Source organism: Pleuronectes platessa, chromosome 17 (assembly GCF_947347685.1).
Source record: "Pleuronectes platessa chromosome 17, fPlePla1.1, whole genome shotgun sequence".
NCBI lineage: Eukaryota > Metazoa > Chordata > Actinopteri > Pleuronectiformes > Pleuronectidae > Pleuronectes > Pleuronectes platessa.
In genome coordinates this window covers 17,516,316-17,535,773 of record NC_070642.1, presented here as the reverse complement: position 1 = coordinate 17,535,773, position 19,458 = coordinate 17,516,316, and the positions used below count along the sequence as shown (strand labels likewise).

General features: G+C 42.2%; 2 protein-coding genes across 4 annotated transcripts; one reads left to right on the top strand and one right to left on the bottom strand.

Annotated features, from left to right (window-relative positions):
- Window positions 1–2,097: 2,097 nt before the first annotated feature.
- On the top strand, window positions 2,098–13,316 carry rbm25b (RNA binding motif protein 25b). Of its 3 annotated transcripts, XR_008342175.1 has the most exons (19): window positions 2,098–2,238; window positions 2,721–2,820; window positions 3,768–3,985; window positions 4,317–4,374; window positions 4,549–4,709; window positions 4,907–5,092; window positions 5,216–5,299; window positions 7,785–8,056; window positions 8,230–8,262; window positions 8,355–8,478; window positions 8,671–8,760; window positions 9,181–9,254; window positions 9,584–9,734; window positions 9,969–10,380; window positions 11,159–11,454; window positions 11,632–11,730; window positions 11,839–11,886; window positions 12,411–12,909; window positions 13,003–13,316. XR_008342175.1 is itself a non-coding variant. In XM_053445079.1 (18 exons), exons 2-18 carry the CDS (start codon window positions 2,742–2,744, stop codon window positions 12,501–12,503), a joined length of 2,478 nt encoding a protein of 825 aa, XP_053301054.1. In that variant the 5' UTR covers window positions 2,098–2,238; window positions 2,721–2,741; the 3' UTR covers window positions 12,504–13,316. The 3 variants fall into 3 exon arrangements, 2 of the variants coding, with proteins under 2 accessions (XP_053301054.1, XP_053301055.1); XM_053445079.1 differs by having other exon boundaries at window positions 12,411–13,316; XM_053445080.1 differs by lacking the exon at window positions 8,230–8,262 and having other exon boundaries at window positions 12,411–13,316.
- Window positions 13,317–13,918: 602 nt separating this feature from the next.
- Window positions 13,919–19,449, bottom strand: eif2s1b (eukaryotic translation initiation factor 2, subunit 1 alpha b). The gene is made up of 8 exons (XM_053445045.1): window positions 19,277–19,449; window positions 17,402–17,644; window positions 16,135–16,214; window positions 15,776–15,927; window positions 15,554–15,660; window positions 15,353–15,450; window positions 15,068–15,211; window positions 13,919–14,561 (listed from the first exon to the last, which is right to left on the bottom strand). The coding sequence occupies exons 2-8, from the start codon at window positions 17,640–17,642 to the stop codon at window positions 14,436–14,438; spliced, it is 948 nt and encodes a 315-aa protein (XP_053301020.1). The 5' UTR covers window positions 17,643–17,644; window positions 19,277–19,449; the 3' UTR covers window positions 13,919–14,435.
- Between the last annotated feature and the right edge of the window lie 9 nt (window positions 19,450–19,458).

The window sequence follows — 19,458 nt, the reverse complement described above, 5'->3', positions numbered from 1 at the left end:
AAATTAAATAATATGCATATATGTGTAGTAAGTAAGTAGTAAGTGTATTTGTATGAGTGGGGGAGCAGAAGGTACATGGTGAGGATGGCGACTGTTCAGTGGAATAGATTAGAATAGAATCCTTTAGAATAGAATAGAATAGAGTCCCTTTATTTATGTTGCAACAACGCACATTGTAACAGGATATCTGCTGTTCAATAATAGTATATTTATATATACATAGTGCAGGCTGATAACGTATTGCACATTGAAAGAGGTCAAACTCTGTTATATCATTTGTTAAATTGTCAGGCGAAGACAGTTTTCCACTATTGTTCCATAAATGTATTATTTAAACATATCTTTAAGACAAGACTAATACATCCACAGTTGATTGACTGATATTTAAAGCTTTCATGCAATTATTGTTATTATTATGATTATACAACTCATACATCGTTATTGCTTAGCGTTTCTTTATTCAGGAAAATGAATCGCACTCTGACGGCTTGAACATACTCGAAAACTCACCAAACTTTCCAGCTGCGTAAGGCCTGATGAAAATGTATGTATTGTGGAGTAATGCAAAATGGGCGTGGCAATTCTGTCTGGTTTATCCGATCTTCACGACATTCGGTACACCCCTGTATCATGACCGGACAAAAACAAAAAAGTCCATGGGATCAATTTGATTAACACAACAGGAAGTCAACCATTTTGGATTTTGTTGCCATTTTGTCGTGAGTGTATGAAGACAAATGTTACGTGACGCGCAAAGTCAGGACTTCAGTGTTAAGGTGAACTGAATGATCCGGAGTCATGATCCGACATCATCGATTTATAACTAAACACATGTGATTATCAGTCCGCGTGTAGAGTAACAAAGACAAGCACATGCACACTCACACAAACAAAAGCACTCCCGCAGATTAAAGTTCTTCACGCAAATTATGACTTAACTCTGGGTTTTAATTTCATTGTTGCAGAAAAAGCGAGGCCCCGTTTATCCAGGAACATAAATATGAATTTAGCAGGTTTTTATTGAGCGATTGATTAGAGAACATCAGAGGAGTAGTTGTACTAGCAGCACTTGTTGACTTGCAGAGTAATGGGCCTCATTGCAGTGGCGCTGGTGAGGGGGGGCCAGTTGGGGGCACCTTGATGCATTGAAGGCTATAACCAGAGTTTGTCCTTTTAAGCAGCACATAAGTCTAAACTGAATGAATATCAAATCAATATGGGGACCACTGTCACTGTCACAGACTTGACTCTTCTCTTCGTCCTCCTTTGACCTCAGTTCTGCAGGGTACAAGGTAATTTACTGCACTGTCGAGTTTAGTTGTCCAGGTGATTACTCTGAAAGAACAACACTTGTTTGTGACTTACTATTTATGAAAAGAACTCTTCAAAGTTTGGCATATTACATAGCTGCCTATGATTGACGGTGCACAAGTGAAAGATGAATGAGATCTGAAAATAACCAAGAGAGTGTTTTTGACCTGAACAGATCTGCATTTAGTGAGGGGGATAGCACCACCTACTGCCAATATGAGGTAAGCCCCGTTTTACAACTTTAATTCGATTTACATTAGATTTTCACCGTGTGGTCTACACTTGATGGCGTGGACCGGACCGTAATGCGTGATTACTGGGCGTGGTCCAGCGCCGCGTGATATGTTATCCATCCCGCGGTGCACAAAACGCACGCAACACGGAGCCATTCGCCCCCCCCCCCCGGGCCCCGCAAACTGCCGGTATTAGAACCCTAGTATTAGAGTTTTACCAGGTTATACAAGTAATAAATTACCAATTTGTCCAGCTCCACCCCGCTGCCACGTTTTCATACCTAAAACAAAACAAGGGGCAAACAAATAATCCATCAATGGAATAAATAGGAATTGATGTGTCCATGATTGATTCCCATGATCTGAAGATATTACAAATAAATTCAAGATTCATAATCCACTGATATTTAAACCAAGGACTAATCATGCATTCAACATAGGATGATGATGGTTATTATTATTATGAATCATCAGGATACACCCTTCCACTCCTTCCAGCTCCGTCCACCGGCCTGGTTCCGGTACCTAAAACAAGCGCCCCCTTACTCTGTGACGTAGAGCACTTGCCTCCATGTTTGTGCAGGCCTGTAACTAGCCGCCGTGCTAATGCAACTTACGGACCCTTACTACGAGTTTCACAATTAAAAACCTTCCGACTGCCGCTTTTACCTCCTCGCACGCCGCCTGAGTTGGGGTATGTATACCTGGACACCGGCACATTCATTCAAAACGCGTGTTCACCGCATAAAAGTCAGCTATTGGTCGGTAACACCAGCTGTAGCTAATGTTAGCTTAGCTTGAATGAGCTCCTCGGTTGCGGTAGCGTGCTTTATGCTAGCTTTGGCTAACTGAGTTGCTAGGTTCTTCTTTTTTTTAATTAAAAACAGGTTAAGATGTTTTTGAGTTATTAAGCCCGTACATTCATGATTAAATCAGGTATTATCAAAACAACCGTGAGACCTCGTGGTTTGAAGTTAGTGACCTTTACCCTGCTAAACTTAGCTGGGCAGGAAAAGTCTCCAATGGATTTGAATTGTAACAATGGTGGAGTTTATGAAGCTCGTACTTCATTTCGTTTGTAACAGCACTGCTCATTTTAAAGTTGTACTGAATCATCATGTGAGTGGAAGCCATCGGGTCCAAGTAGACAGCTCATGTCTTTCTCTGTTTCTTCAGGTCGGTTGATTCTCAGCCACGATGTCCTTCCCCCCTCATTTAAACCGGCCGCTGTTGCCCCCTCCTGGGATTCCACCTCAGTATGCTGGTTTCCCCACAGGTAAGATCCCCACCGGCCTCACCATCAGTGGGAACTACATCCTCATTCACCTAACTCACCGTAGTGCTTCATATACTACTTTTAACAACCCCAACTTTTTACTAACGTAGTAACATCTGTCCTGAGTGATCCAATCACAAGTGGTCAGCCATAAGTAAAGGTCCTGAGATCTGATCACTCAGACCACACGATCACTTATTCATTCATTTGATTTTGTGGCCATCGCTTCAATATCAGCACTGACCCAACTCATAATGATTGAACTTAAAGGTTCAGTGTGTACAATTTAGTGGTGAAGTATCTTGTTGCAGCTGAATACCCCTCACCTCACCCTCCTCTTGAAAGAGAACCTCTGGTAGCCTTCTGTTTTCTAAAAAACTAGTTGCTCAGGTTTGGGCTACTGTATAAAACATGGCGGCCTCCGAAGAGCAGATCCGCTTTAGATATAAATATAAAGTGTTTTTTCTAGGGTAAAGAAAACCGCAATTTGTAGAGTTTAGATGATCACACATTAGTGGAAAAACCACTAGGACTATTTTACAATAGATCCCTTTCAACCTAATTTTGCACACTGGACCTTTTTTAATTTGTCAAATGTTATTATAGCTGAGCTGCACACAATTCATCATTCATTCAGCCCTCGTGCCCCCTTCTCTCTCTCTCTCTCTCTCTCTCTCTCTCTCTCTCTCTCTCTCTCTATCGCTTGTGGCAACACACACACCCTCAGTTTTCACACACACACAAATAGACACATCTTGTGATCGCATGTCTCAGGACAGATGTTAATGCCAGGCGTGAGTAGCACCTATAATGTCATATGTGCAATAACATTGAGTTAAAAAAGCATCAAAGTCAGAAGTTATTGATGATAAAACAATGATAATCAGCTACAGATACATATTTAACTCCAGACTCTAGTTAATGCTAATTTCTTCTCGTGAATGCAGGAGGTCCAATGATCCCAGTTCACATGGGCATCATGACCCCCACCTCTGCAGTGATGGTGACTTCTATGCCAGTGGTCAGTAAGCCTCCAGTTCCGAGGAAGGATATTGCTGCTATGCGAGCCAAAGAAAATGATGAGAACAGTGGTCCCACCACCACTGTGTTCGTGGGGAACATTTCAGAGAAAGCTTCCGACATGCTGATCAGACAGCTGCTTGCGGTAAGGGACAGAAAAAGATATGCGTCACTGAGTTATGTTCAAAAAGAAATGATTCTGTGCATGGATATTGTATTCAGGATTTGTTTCTCTGAAATACACATGCTGCATTTAAGCAGTTTACATCTATAACCTTTATTTATCTTTTCAGGAACAACAATGAAATTACAAATGTAGTTTTTACGTACATTTGTACATATATATATTGTAATCGGATTTTATAACAACATTGTGTAGACAGCTTGGTGAGACTGAATCCTGTGCTGTGGTAATTTACATAAGTCCACATCTGCTTGACTCATGAACTCTTTTTCCCTTTGTGCTAATGTTGTAGAAATGTGGAATTGTTCTGAGCTGGAAGAGGGTTCAAGGAGCCTCTGGCAAGCTTCAAGGTAATCCATGATACGCACAGATAAGGCCTCTTTAGGACAAAGAATACACATAAAAGATGTTTTCACTTTAAATCATTCAACCAGGAATGATTCATCTGTATTTAATGTCCTGTCAAACTAGGATTGCCCATATTTTAATCTAACCCAAAATGTATTTCTGTATATTTGTTGCAGCATTTGGGTTTTGCGAGTACAAAGAGCCAGAGTCTACGTTGCGTTCCCTGAGGCTACTGCATGACCTGCCGATTGGAGAAAGAAATCTCTTGGTGAAAGTGGATGCCAAGACCAAAGCTCAGCTAGACGAGTGGAAGGCCAAGAAGAAAACTTCAAATGGGGTACGAATCTGTTTCAGTTTAATCAGGACGCCGGAATTTGTTGCTTCAGGAGTAGGACTGTGCCCCTGCCTGTGTTCCAGACCTCTGAGTGGCTGGCCACATTTCATTTGTATATATTGAATTAGCATATCAAATGCATATTTATTAATTGCACGGAGGAAATTGGATAATAAACAAGATTATTTCTGTACTGGCAGATTCAAAAGACTGAAGATGGAGGAGATGATGAAGAAGAGGTTCTAGACGAGGAGACCAAGAAGAAGGATCAAATAGTTAAAGGTGCCATTGATGGCTTGATGCGGGAATACGCTGCCGAACTCAACGCACCTTCACAGGACGAGGACTCCCAGCGACGAAAGAGAAAAAAAGAGAAAAAAGAAGAGGTATACAAACCTAGATCCATTCTTTTCTAACTTGTATCACCATTCTCTTGGAACCTGACAGTGAATATTGTTTATTTCACCCAGAGACCTGACTTTTCCTTCCTTTTTTTTTCTTAAACACAGGATGACATTAACACAATCGATATGGAGGACGACAAGAGAGACCTGATTTCCAGAGAGATTAGTAAATTCCGTGACACTCACAAGGTAAAGTGGCTCTTTTGATCTTGTAGTTGACATTACAGGTTTTGGACAGCAGTTCACTCCTAGAGCTTGCACATTTAGTTGACACATTTATCCAGCTTTTCTTGACCTCAGCAACATCTGGCCGTCCAACCAATTGGCCGTCCCTAAACTTAAACTCACCAAACATATGAGTTCGCCCCATATTATTTTGAAATGTTACATGCTCAGTGTTAGGACACCACAAGCAGGCAGACAGCTAGTCCTTTACCACCTTTCTCAGGCCTGATTTGACACCTGTGACCACCGTAGTTAAATCTATCTAGGTGTGACCATTTATACATCCATTCTTCATTCATCACACAAAAATGCATGGAGACGATGTAAAGTTACTTAAAAGCTAATCTATTCATTAAACCCCACCATTATGATAGTGATCATATGGTGACTAAAGCAAGATGAATCTCAGAGCTTTGGGAAAAAGTTGCGAGGATAGGATGTAAGTATCAGCCTTTATTTACTATATACATATACTGGGCGTCCCCCTCTTGAGGACTTGCATAGGGGCAACTGCACTGCACTGTGTGCACTGGCTTGGGCTCATAACGCTCTTTATTCCATCAACCACTTGTCATTACAAAGGCACTTCTTTACTTTGTGATCCTGAATTTATGACAGCATCGGTTGGTCCCCTGGAAGCTGGAAAGTCAGTGAACCTGTGCGAGTCCTACGTAAAGTATGGTTTGTCTTAATGGCGTTCATGTTGAAGCACAAGGACTATTGTCAATAACCACTGCAGTGACTCTGGCTGTAGCCTTTATTATGCTAGTGTGGGGGGGCGCCCTGTCCACAGCAGCATGCTGATCTGAAGATTGACAAAGGTACGTGCTCTCTGTATGTTGTGTTGTGTGATTACTCTCCTCCATCTCGTGCTCTCCATCAGTATCGGCACCTGAAAGTAAGTTTATGCACAAAAGATTAAAGTATTCTCTGGTAAACAGATCCTGTTTGTCTGTTTGGAAAAAGATGTTCAAAATCCAGTTCAGAGATTTAGTCAAAAACAGGGAGAGACTGCAACACAGACACTTGATGGACTGACACAAAGGTATTTAGGAGTTATGATAACAAAATTATAATTATTATAGGCGAGGGGTGATGCAGTTTGATGCAAAGAGCACCTTTTTTTTAATAGCACAACAACACCCTAACATAAGTTGGCCCTTATTACCAAAAGTTCTCTTCCCATCCTGGTCATTGTCTTCTACGTGATAGCACAACCTTCCCATCATGAGATATTTGTACTCATTTTTTCCGGAGCCCAGGTATATTCTGTGCAAAGGTAAGTCAATTAGATATACCAAAACCGATGCTAATTAAGTTAAACCTATTTTTACTAGAGCCAAGGCATTGAAATATAAGACTATAATTATTAACCTCAGGTCCACGAGAGATAAAGTTGCTCACATCTCATATTTCCTTCTCTTGAGTTGCATTACATCCAAGGCTTTTGGTTCTTTCTGTGTTTCTTGGTAAAAACCAGTTGAATGTGTCTGTAGCTTCATGTGGCTGCGTTAAACTTTAATTTAAATAAAACAGACAGAGAACGTAGTTGTTAATTTGGTTGTGTTCAGTTCTGGTTTAGGGTCGGATGCCATTTTAATGATAATGTTACCAGATGCAATCAAAGCCTTGTGTGTAATGTCATTAAAGACAAAGCTGTGGTGTGAGTGTGTGTGTATGTGAGAGTAATGAGTCATGAAGAGCTGCTGAAGACTTCTGCAGGGGTAAGACCGCTTCTACAATTTCATTTATCTGTGCAGAAATGTAACTGATGTTCATTATGTTCATTTCTTGATTTAGCACTTAACCGAATAAAATTGAAGTAAAGGCTACTGTTGTTGATGATGAATATGATGATGATAATGCTAAAGCAAAACAGAATCCCATAACGTTTTCCCCTTGTATACCGTGTGACCTGCTTTCCCCCCAGGCCTAACTTAAAAGGCTTGTAGGGGCAGCGAAGGGCTGAGTCCATAGTTCAACACCTGTAAGTCTCAAACAACTAGTTTGTTTTCCTTGATCTGAGAGGAGAACTCTTAAGGAGAGAAAAAGCATTTGTTTTTTGCAGCACCTTTTTCTCGTTATGAATGCGTCGAGCTGAACATGTTCCACAGATCTTGTTCACCATTGAAGTGGTTTCCAGTTCCATTCGTGTTAACCTGTAGTTTATACTGCAAGTTTGAAGCATAAACACTTGATTGTATTTCTTTAAATTAGAGCTGGAGCTGTCTCTCTATGAGGGAGAGCCTTTTTTGATTCTTCCAGGTTTTCCCCAGTTTGAGTTTTAGGAAATCCAGCTTCACTTGCTGGCCTTGCACGGACTAGTTTAGAGCATGTTACTATCTGAAATCTCAAAATCTGGAAACCACTTGATCTGTGCACAGTAGGCAAAATGAACCGCTTGACCAAATGTGCCACTGGCTGATCCTGTCTGTGTTTTGCTCTGCAGAAACTGGAAGAGGAGAAGGACAAGAGGGAGAAGGAGCGGCTGGAGTTCGAGCGGGATAGGAAGGACCGGGAAAAAGAGCGAGAGCGGGAAAGAGAGCGGCGCGACCGCGAGAGGGAGAAGGAACGGGAGAGAGAGCGGGATAAGGAAAGAGAGCGAGAACGGGACACTAACCGAGACAAAGACCGCGACCGCAGGCCCAGAGAGAGAGAGCGGGAGAGGGACTGGGAGAGGGACAGAAGCCGTGAGAGGAGCGCCGACCACATCAGATCCAGGTACAGGAAGAAAACAATCGTGACAGTAGAGGTGTGGAGATGTTGCCTCAGAAGGAGCAAAACCTTTCATGTTTAGATTCTAACCTTATTTAGCTTTACTCTGTATGTTGGGTAAAAGCTTATCCTTTATGATTATTCAATGTTTAAATCTTCTTTCATGTGGACCTATACAGACCAAGCTTGACTGACCGTGCCCCGATGATTCCGTCAGTCTTTAAGATTTATAATAAGCAAGTTAAAGTGTATTTTTTTCCCAAGTCCATCCAGCAATAATAAACTTCTCCCCTCACGTTTGCAGGGAGGTGAGTCGAGACCGAGACAGAGACAGAGACAAGAAGCGAGACCAAGATGATGACGAGGAGTCGTATGAACGCAGGAAGCTGGAGAGGAAACTCCGAGACAAAGAAACGGCCTATCAGGAGGTAAGGAAAGGTTGGGTGGTTGGTGGTGGGGGTCACAGCTCCTAGATCCTAGAATATGAGACAATTATTGTATTCAAGAATAGAAAAGGGAACGTCTTAGTCAATTCAACACCTCCTGCATTTCTCTCTCCACTTGTTGTTAACGGGTGTTTGTATTTGGTTGTGGCTCATCTGACAATGTATTTACCACAGCGTCTAAAAAACTGGGAGCTCAGGGAGAGGAAGAAGACTCGGGATTATGCCAAAGAGACCGAAAGGGAAGATGAGCGTCGACGAGAGATGGTGAGAGGACAAATTATGTTGTGATGTTACTAGAGGTGTCCTAAACCCCCCCCACACACACACACCGCAAGATGAGTAGATTGTTATTAATTGTACCAACACATTCTATCTGAGTTTAGCCATTTGAGGTTGAATGTCCTTCAGGAATATATTTTATGGCTTATTTCAAGTAAATTTGGATGGAAAATGAAATGGTAATCTGTTAATTTGTTACTGAGTCTTGTTTCTTTGTTTTCTCTACTGATGTTGCTGATTATCAGTTTTTTTCTTTTGTTTTTATTCCACACATTTTACAAATTTTTATTTATTTTTAAAAAGCCCAAATTTATCCCCATTAAAAAGCGCTATTAACTGTGCATTTTGTTGTGTAATCATCATTAAGACTTAAAAGTGATGAATCATTAAAATGTTTGTCTACAGATGAAAGAGGGGAAAAGGTTGAAAGAGTTTCTTGAAGACTATGATGACGACCGAGATGATCCAAAGTACTACAGGTGAGCAACTGGGAAAAAATATGCTACTGTTCTGTCTTTTCTGAATTAACTGTCATTGAAAATACAAATGCACACGTGTAAAGAGGAAATTCAGTCGGACATGCAGCCTTCACAAAGCCTGAATGTACAGATGTGAGATGTTGCCCTTGCAGTGTCAGAAATACTGTGAATTGAAAATAATTTCAGTTTGAGAGATTTGAGCCATGTGCCGCCTAGACATGTGGAAAGTTGCAGCAGATGCCGTGTGACCCAGATCAGACGTGTAGCAGATGCATTGCTGCAGCCGTGGCCATTGTTCTAAAGGCTGTTATTTTTGGTGTGACCCCTAGGGGCAGTGCACTGCAGAAGCGTCTCAGAGACCGAGAGAAGGAGATGGAGGCGGACGAGCGTGACAGGAAGAGGGAGAAGGAGGAGCATGAGGAAATCAGACAGAGGCTGTTGAGCGAGGGACATCCAGACCCAGACGCCGAGCTACGCAGGGTACGCTTGTCTGTGATATAACTGTGTGTGTGTGTGTGGGGGGGGGGGGGGGGGGGGGGTTTGCTTGTAGCCAGTGAGCATGCTGTATTTTGTCTTTGTGAAGGTCACCTCATCATCTGACTCTCTGAATTTTTGCACATCAGGGCTTTCCAGCTTTCATTGTCTGATCTTTTTTTCTGGAAAACCCAACGCTTGGTTGTTTAATTTCTGTATATCTTCCTCTTATTGGTCCAGATGGAAGAGGAAGAGGAGGAGCGTCTGAGACAACCTCCCATCATCCCAGAGCCGGAGCCCGAAGTGGAACGGGAGCGCCACAGGAGTTCTAGAGACCACCGGGACCGCCGCGGGGAACAGGAAAGGCCAGAAGTCCGCCCCCGGCCCACCCAATCAGATGACGAGGTAGAGGAGGGTGAGGCGCAAGACTATGACAACGAGGAAGATAACCCAGACACTAAACCGTGCCTGAAGCCCAAGATGCGGCCCATCACAGCGGCGCCGTCCGTGTCGTCGGCGAGTGGCCACGCGTCCCCAAACACGCCCGGGGACGAGTCGCCCTGCGGCATCATCATCCCCCACGAGAACTCGCCCCCCGAGGCGCTGCCACAGGAGGAGAACCGGCCCAAGATCGGCCTCAGCCTCAAACTAGGTGAGCACACAATACATCTGTCTATGGACAAACTACACAGAGAAAAATATCCATTTAATCTGGAACAATATTGATTGTCAGTTAAATATGAACTCACTTTGCCCGCTCTTATTCTGGCTTCTCAAATGTGAAAATTACCAGTTTTTCTACGGTTTTGTCATTTGGGTTAAAATTGTGGATCTATAGAGAATTTGTACAGAAAAGAACCTGAACTGCTCAAGGAAAACATGAAATTGATTCACCACAATATTAGCAGGATTTCCTCTAAAGACATTTAGTCCTAATGTGGTAAATTTACTGGTGTAGGTCAAAGGAAAGACATTTTCAAGTTTCACAGTTACAGAAAAAGTTGCTGCACCAGATAGAAGCCACATAGACCACAATGCACCAGCAGCACGTCTGTTGTCAGTAGCTTGAGTAACACATCCTCTCAAATGGATTTTTGTCATTTTAAATACCTCCTACCACACACACATTCATCTGACTGGAAAACTTACAAAGCTTTCTTTGTGCTCCATTCATACACATAGTGAATGTTATCATGACAAGGAGCCCCATTCTCTCTGAGAAATTAGTTAGGATAATATAGGAAATGACAATATGTAAAGGGTCCTTTGGTCCCTTGAAATTCCCTTAAAAATGTTAGGTTATTATTATTATTACTAATGATTTATATGTCGTGAAACAAACAAATATTTAGATACCAAAGATATGTTACAATGATCTTTATCATTTAAAATGAAAACCTTATATTTTCAATGGCCCTCGTTGTCTCCAGGTGCCACAGGAAGCCCCAGTCAACCCAACGCAGGTAAAAGGAAGAAGCTCCCCGTGGACAGTGTCTTCGACAAGTTTGACGAGGAGGAGGCCGACGAGCAGCCGCGCAAGAGGAAGCTGGTGCCGCTGGATTACGATGACGACAAGAGCCTCGGGGTGGACGGGGCCGGACTCTCCAGCATCAAGGGAGACGACAACGAGGAGAAACGCAAAAACATCAAGACCCTGATCGAGAAGATTCCCACAGCAAAGCCTGAGCTGTTCTCCTACCCACTGGACTGGACTATGGTTGATACGGTGAGGACACCAGGAGGAATGTTTATTTATAACAATTAGATAAAGGATCACAACGAGTTCATTCAGAAACTTTGCAGGGTCAGAAACTGGTTTCGCTGGTCTCCACTGATAAAATAAATAGGTGCTGATGTAGTTTCTACCAGTAACAGCTCAAACTTTTTGTCTCTTGGTCCTCAGACGTTAATGGATCGACGTGTTCGGCCCTGGATCAATAAAAAGATCATCGAGTACATCGGAGAGGAGGAGGCCACACTAGTGGACTTTGTCTGCTCGAAGGTATCGAACCGGTGATCTTTATACATTTGACTTCAATCAGAATCGGACGGAGAGAGAAACGGTGAACATTAAAAGATGATGCTGATGTGTTTGTCCTTGTTTTCTCAGGTGATGCTGCACAGCATGCCACAGAGTATCTTGGATGATGTTGCCATGGTGAGTAATTGATCAAGTCGAATTTCAATCAAAGTTCAAACCCCCCCCCGATGGCCCAGCCGCCCCCTTGCATCCAATCAAGCTGCACCAGATTTCTCACACTCATAGAAATCAGACTGATTCATTTCATCGAGATGCATTAATTATTCCCTGGGAAATGATTGAAAATGTGAAAAATGCTCAATCTCACAATATTAAAGAATGAGAAAATAATATCCTGGATCTTCCCCCTGATTCGGATCCGCACCAGAGTTTTATGAGTTATTATCTGACCAATACCACATTTTTCCACCAAGTTTCATTTGAATCAATCCAGTAGTTTCTGTGGAAATGGAGAAGGGTGAAAACCTTATCTCCTTGAGGGACGTAATAAGACATCACACTGAAAGCTTTTATCTAATGTTCATGTTGGTTATTATTCCTTTGGTTTGCATTCTCACATCCATGTGGAAGTCTCCTCTATGAACTTGGGAAGTTGCTTCATGTTCCTCTCACTCTAACTCATTACTTGTTTCTGTTTTCAGGTTCTCGATGAAGAAGCTGAAGTCTTCATCGTGAAGATGTGGCGGCTACTTATTTATGAAACAGAAGCCAAGAAGATTGGACTGGCGAAATAAGCCAAACAGCCACTGAATGAAGATCAATTTTTTTTCTTTTTTTCATACGGTGTACGATAGTGTAGCGTGATTACGTCGTCGTCCCCCCCCCCCCCAAAAAACACAGCGACTTGTCCACATCAGCACAGACTGTAACTCCAGATTCTGCTCATTGCCACATTTGCTCTGGTTGTTTGTCTCAACACACTCAGGCTAAGTTCACCTCCTCTCTCCGTGTGCAGCTGCCGACAGTATCGGTGTAATTCTGTGTATATACAGTTTGTCATAATGTGACTTGAATTGTGAGGAGGCTGCTGACACCTGGACCCCTGTGGTGCTGCCAAGTAACATCTCTTGGTCCTTTTACTTTCTGTACACGCTGGTGCACATTTCGTGTTGACTGGTCTAACGAACGTCAGTATTTGAGGTGGGAAATCTGACTTGCAGTTGAATGTAGGTTGGTCAAGCAAAATTAAGAGATGCACAACTACAAGGATGTCTTTTCTTTTTCATTTTACAGGGTTATTTATTCAACGTTTTTCGTCTCAAACTGACTCGTTGAGTTAGTTTCCTCATCACATTCCTGATTAACGCGTCGGCATGTTCTTGTGTCATCACAGCATCTCGGAAACGCAGCTGTCGTTTGAAATGTCTTTTTTGACTGGACCCACAGATCATATTGGGTGGTGACGTCCCTGCAGCTGTAAAAGCACACACACACACATCATGACCACTATAGGAAAATGAGCTAAGAATGTGGGGGAAAGGATTTGACGATGCTCTCCATTTGTTTTTTGTATTGGTGAACATTTGAATAAAACTGATTTTTTTATAGCTTTGTTCAACAGTGTTTGATTTTCTTTTCACCCTCATTGTTTCTTTAACAAGCCTCCAGACAGGAGTGTTGCGAAATTTGGGAGTTTACATTTTTATGAATTTCTCAGAACTAGAAATACGGCCTTGTGGTGATTCCACTGTCATGAGCTGACTGGTTTCATAAGGGGACTGTTGGGCCCTGGCAGAGAGACATTCTAGTTGGTTAGTAGCAGGATTATGCAAAACTAATCTGAACAAAAAATATACTATACTAAAAGTAACTTAAAAAAAATCTGATTTGGGCAAATATTTAGCACAAACGGCAAGTTGTTCCTGCCCCTGTTCATTTGTCGACAGGATTATGTAAAATTGACTAAACCCATTTATACAAAACGTATGAAGAAAAGCTTTTAAAAATCCCACTAAATAACTCATGGGTCTCGATTTAAAAGGAGTAATTCGGCATTTTCAGAATAAAAGCCTTCGAAACTATTTCTACCATTGTTGCCGAAATTTAGTTCTAATCTTTTGATAAAATTACCCGTCAGTCACAGCAACGTCTCCCTCAGAGCGACTTCATTCAACCTGTTGACAGCAGCTGACAAAGACACACACAGATCAAAACTTCCAGAGCTTTATTGATGCCATGTCAGCTAAACAAGAGCAGGTCTTGCCAGTATTAACCCTTGAAGTTGAGAGAAAGATCACACAATAGAGCCGCCAGTGACCGGGAGACAGACAACCGGGGCTTTCCTCTTTAACCACATCCAGTGACCACACACAGATGAAGAGTCATGGACACTGAAGACACTGGGCTCTTGACGCAAGGCCACCTCTTGTAAACACCTTTTGCTGTTATCACTTATTTTAATGGGTTAAATTAAAAGCAGAAACTATGATGATGAATAATTTGGGATTTAACTTTCTTTTAATGTGTCCAATTCTGAATAAGAGGACTGTATTCAGAGAGACCGCCCTCTGAGACAAACCCTGCTAATGAACAAACCTGAATGTTTACCAATGAAAAACCACCAGTTAATGTTTGCAATGTGAACATTAACATCTGTAGAACTGAGTGACAATGGCCGGGTCTTTCCACGTTTTCCCTCCACCAGCCTTCTTTCCCGAGGACGGACTCTAGTCCTCTGTTTTGGCCTCCATCTCCTCGGCGTCGTCGTCTCCGTCCACCTCAGCGTTCTCCCGTTCTAGCCTCTCCAGCTGGCGGGCGAGCTCTGTCTCATCCGTGTCGGTGACCACCTTGGGCTGAAAGGGAATGTGCAAAGTTTAGATTATTTGGATCTTAGCGATGTGTTTGATGGGGGATAATCTGTGCTGTCCCAGATAAACAGAAAATAAGTATTTTGGCCTTTACTTTTGGTAAAATGTCAAGCCTGAGGATAATCTTTTATTTAAAAAGTGTAATGATGTAAGAATAACTTTGAAATTGTTTAAGTGATGGAGAAGTATAATAATGACAAACATGTATAAGATGAGCTGCAGTATTTCAAGTAAATAATTCAACCTATAAATAATATATTTGAGGTTTATCCTCATTATTATCACTTAAAACAAAAGAAAAAAACTACAACTGTTTCTACAAGTTTCTTCCAACAAAATCAATAACACTGTCATAGGATGTATATCTGCAAGTGAAGTCATGTTTGAATATGTGACTTATAATTTCTTAATTATGCTCACTGTACACCTAAAATACTAAAGTTCAATAAACTGTAAATAAACACAAACAATAAGAAAGTGATGTGGCTCACCTCCATCTGAATGTTAAAGACGCCTCTCTTCTCCTCGATCTTCTCCTTGATGGCGGCCATGGCCTGGTTGAGGACAGACAGACCCTCTGTGCGCTCCAGAGTTGTCGTTGTCATCACGTAGCGAGGGGGAGCGATCAGATTAATCTGTCCAACACAAACAAACAGACTCAGTTAGACTCAAATTTAAAAGGTCTCCAGTGGAACCTCAACATCTGCAGTCTGGTTTTCATGTGGTGATGGAAGATTGGAGTCAACGTTACATCTGTGAAAAGGGAGCATTGTTACCCTGATGGGCATGGCCTCTGTGGAGCAGCTGAGTCCGGCCCTCAGAGCCGCCTTCACCGCATCGATGCCCTCGTAGCCGTAGCACGCCACTTCAATATCTGCAGGGAGGGCACAGAAATGACCCATCACACTTCAAAATCTATGAAACTGCAGTTTTATAGCTTTAATGTAAGATGCATTAAATGGACGGCTCTGTTTTACCTGCTCTGATTTTGACAGCCTGCGGAGTGAGTCGCCTGTTGATGTTATCAATCAGCACGGCCTTCTCTTCCTCTGTCAGGTCCAGACAGTCCAGGATGGCAGGATCTCTGGAGGAACAATTTGAAAATAACTGCTGATGGAAAGATTTTCCTTTTGAGGGGGAACAGTGAACAGGTTTTTCGTGGCCTGACACAAACGCACAACGCTTTTAAAAGAACTTACGACACAGCCTGCTTGAAGACATCATAAGCTCCGTATCCTGGCCGCTTGTACTTCTCATCAAAGACCCAGGCAGTGCGCATGTAGAAGCTCTCTAGCTGCTCGTCCTTGCTGTACTCCAGCACCTCGGCCACGTGCCGCAGGATGCTGTACACCTGCAAAACACAACACCTCTGGTCAGCTAGGCTCAAAGTCACAAACGGAAACATCAGGAGAAAGATTTGATTTGGATCATTCACGTGGTGTTCCATTTCCCCTTTAATTCACTTAACATATTCCAACAGGACTTCTGAAATTCAAACTTCAATAATTATCTTGCTCGTGAGGAAAACACACAAAAAGGTGAAAATAATCGGACTTACAGTTTTAGATTTGGTGAATTTATCTTCACACTTGATGGCCTCCTCTGGTGAAACTCTTCTCTTCGATAGATCAATGTATCCTGAGGAAAAAGAAGAAAAGATGCAGTTGCTAATAGGGTTGCAAAGGAGCGGAACAATTTCCGGTAGATTTCCGGAAACTTTCCATGGGAATATTCAGCTAGGGAATTTTGAAAAAAAAAAAAAATTACACACATTAAACGCTGAGCATTAAAAACATCATTCAAAACTCTATTTTAAAGATGTATGGAATGCAGCACACGCTGCACGTTGAATTTCAACCCTGCACTGTGCATTTCTCAGTCACATGCACAGATAATTGCCAGCATCCTGCACACTACAGCAGGGCCATTGAGGCCTGCTGTAGTTTGCAGGACTAGTCAGGTAAGTTTTGATGATATTACCGAGGAAAATATATTAGCATGCTGATTGAGGATTGTTCATCTCTTCATCTAGCCTATTTCTATTCATTTATCCATCATTGTAAAATATTTTTAAGACGATTCCAATTGGCCAACTATTTTTATCTTAGGCATTGCTTTAGTGTTTTTTTTCAAGCTTTTTTCTCATCTTATTTTACAGAGCATTGCCACGTGCACTATCTGATGTGTGGAGACATTTCACCCCAGCCAATGTAGAAGGAAAGGCTGTGTACATTTGCAAATACTGTGCAAAGACCTATGTTAAGAATGACACTAAGATGCAGAGGCATATAGTCAAGTGCCCAAAGTTTCCTCAGGGCTCAAATCAGCCTATGACGAAACAAAATGTTTATATTTGTGTCTGTATATGACAAGGTAAATACAGTTAGTATAAATCACCAACACAATTTCCAGTTTATTCCCGTTAATTCCCATGGAAAGTTTCCAGGTTTGAATATTCCCGGAATTTTGCAACACTAGTTGCTAATATTGAAGATAGGATTAACTACGCGACAGGAAATCAATCACTTAACTGAATGGTCCATTATCAGGTTAACGCACTGATCACTTGTTGAATCAAGCTTCACAACACATTTGTCACACGTGTGTTACCAGTACAGGCAGAATTCTACCATTTTTGCCGTTGGCGCGATGAAATAAGAAATTTGATATTTTCTCTTGTGTAGAAAGTTTAACGGACAATGTCCTGGGAAATCCTAAAAAGCTGTTTTCATTGCTACGATTTTTGAGTCAACAAGTATCCTATGTTTCTTTCTTTCTCACTGGCCTTCATCTCTATGGGGTCGCACGCCTCTGCCTGCACTCACCCTTCTCTTTGTCTACTCGGATGACGACCACGCACTCGTTGCGGCCGATGCGGATGAGCTTGTTGATGGAGCGGATACGTCGACGCGACAACTCGCTGAGGAGGATCATGCCCTCGATGTTGTTGTACTCCAGGAGGCTGACGTAGGCGCCCATCTCGGCGATGGACCGCACGTTCACCATCACGACATCCTCCACCTCCGGGAACCGGTGCTGGTAAAATCGACAGCTGAGGCTCGGCATCGCTGCGAGGACAGAGACAGTGAGCGAGAGTCAGATCATTGGCTTCTGGAGGAAACTAGAAAGAGTTGCATTGTGGGGATTGTAGGATCCATCCTTTATGAATTTAGCTTCAAACTAATGAGGAAGAGTAAGAACATCTCGGCCTTCGTCTCACAACTTTATCAAACCACAAAACTAAATGAGCAGTTTGTCTCATTGAAACAGATTCATTATTGAGTCTCGTTTACATTTTCATGATTGTACAGTTAAGTTACAATTAATGGTTTTGTTCATGTATTAACTAACTGACCCTCGAGACATGGAGAAGGATCTTAAGATTTAGTACCGAATCTTTTAAGATCTTCAGATGGATTAAATCTGTCAAATCAAACAATCTGAAATGAAAAACACTTTGCTGATAATTAGGGTCCAGGCTGTGACCTCGACCTGTGATAAAATGGAAACTGCTTTAATTTAAAGAATCCCAGTGAGTGAAAATGGGAACCACTGATCTGCGGATGAAAGCTGATGCAGCACCAGAGAACAATGGGTCCACGACTGGGACACAACAACAGCCTCAGTGAAGCAACTGAGCTATAAGATGAGATGTGTTCATTTTGTGTTCATATTACTAAAATTACTTAGAGCTGGAAATAATAAGTATTAATATGAATTTCTGTTGATTAGTTTATGGATTAATCCATTTGTTGTTTGGCCAATATGTAGACACCAAGTCACGAACTCTGTGTTTTATCTGACAGAGCAAAACAAGAGGGATCCAATTCACTGAATGTTGGAAAACTAGAACAAGTGGATTTTGACATTTCTTTGTCAGAAAAGCTATTAAAAAACAGATGAGTGTTAATTAGTTTTGTCATTCAATTATTGGATTTGATCAGATCAGATATCTGAAACATGAGAATCCACCATTCATCGTCACATCTTCCCATCAAACCAGGATCTGTGGAGACATTATTCTACACATATACAACAAAAGGGTGATTTCACTGCAGTTCAAGGACAATTAAGTCCAGATCCACAATGACAAACCAGTTAAACACAGACACCAGGACAGTTTTAAACACTGGTTCATGTGAATTAAAGCTGCATCGTGTTTTATTCTCAGATTTAATCAATTATAAGAGCTAATGTGGAGCAAATATTAGAAACGTGATTTAAAATGTGACCATTTGAAGTCAGATCGGTTCATTCAGCGTGAGGGCAGATGTTGTTGTTTACAGGGGTTGAACCACCGAGTTCTATCTGGACAATGATCGCAGATTATAAGAGAAACGTGAAAATGGTGAAGTGGACGTTTAATTTCGCGTGTTTCTCAGTGAATGGGATGATGCAACGCAGACAAACGAAAAGAAGTTCAGAGCTAAAGCTAACGCGAGGAAAACCCCCCGTGAACAAAGAGATCGTTCAAATCTATCATACGCACAATGACACGGATAATATTGCTTAGTAATAATCACATTTATCAACTAATTAAAAAAGCCTTTTCATTATCCGTTAGCTTCCCAGCTAGCAGCCGGCTCCCAGCTCACATGCGGCACATGCATCGCAGTCGAGGCTAGCAGCTAGCTCGTTAGCTAGCCCGCTATCGGTCCCTCCCTTCCCGTCCGAATAAAACTCCCCCCGCACGAACTCACCTGTGTCATATGTTCACAGGACGATGAGCTGGTTTGTTCTGAGTCGACGGCGTCCGGACGTCCTCTGCTGTTTCCTTCTCGGGGTCTTTTTAATGGGAGAACTCGGGCCCGTTAGCTCACTGTCATGGATGCGCTACTTTCTCGACCCGGAAGAGATGGTGCGAGCTCCGCGACCCGCGCAT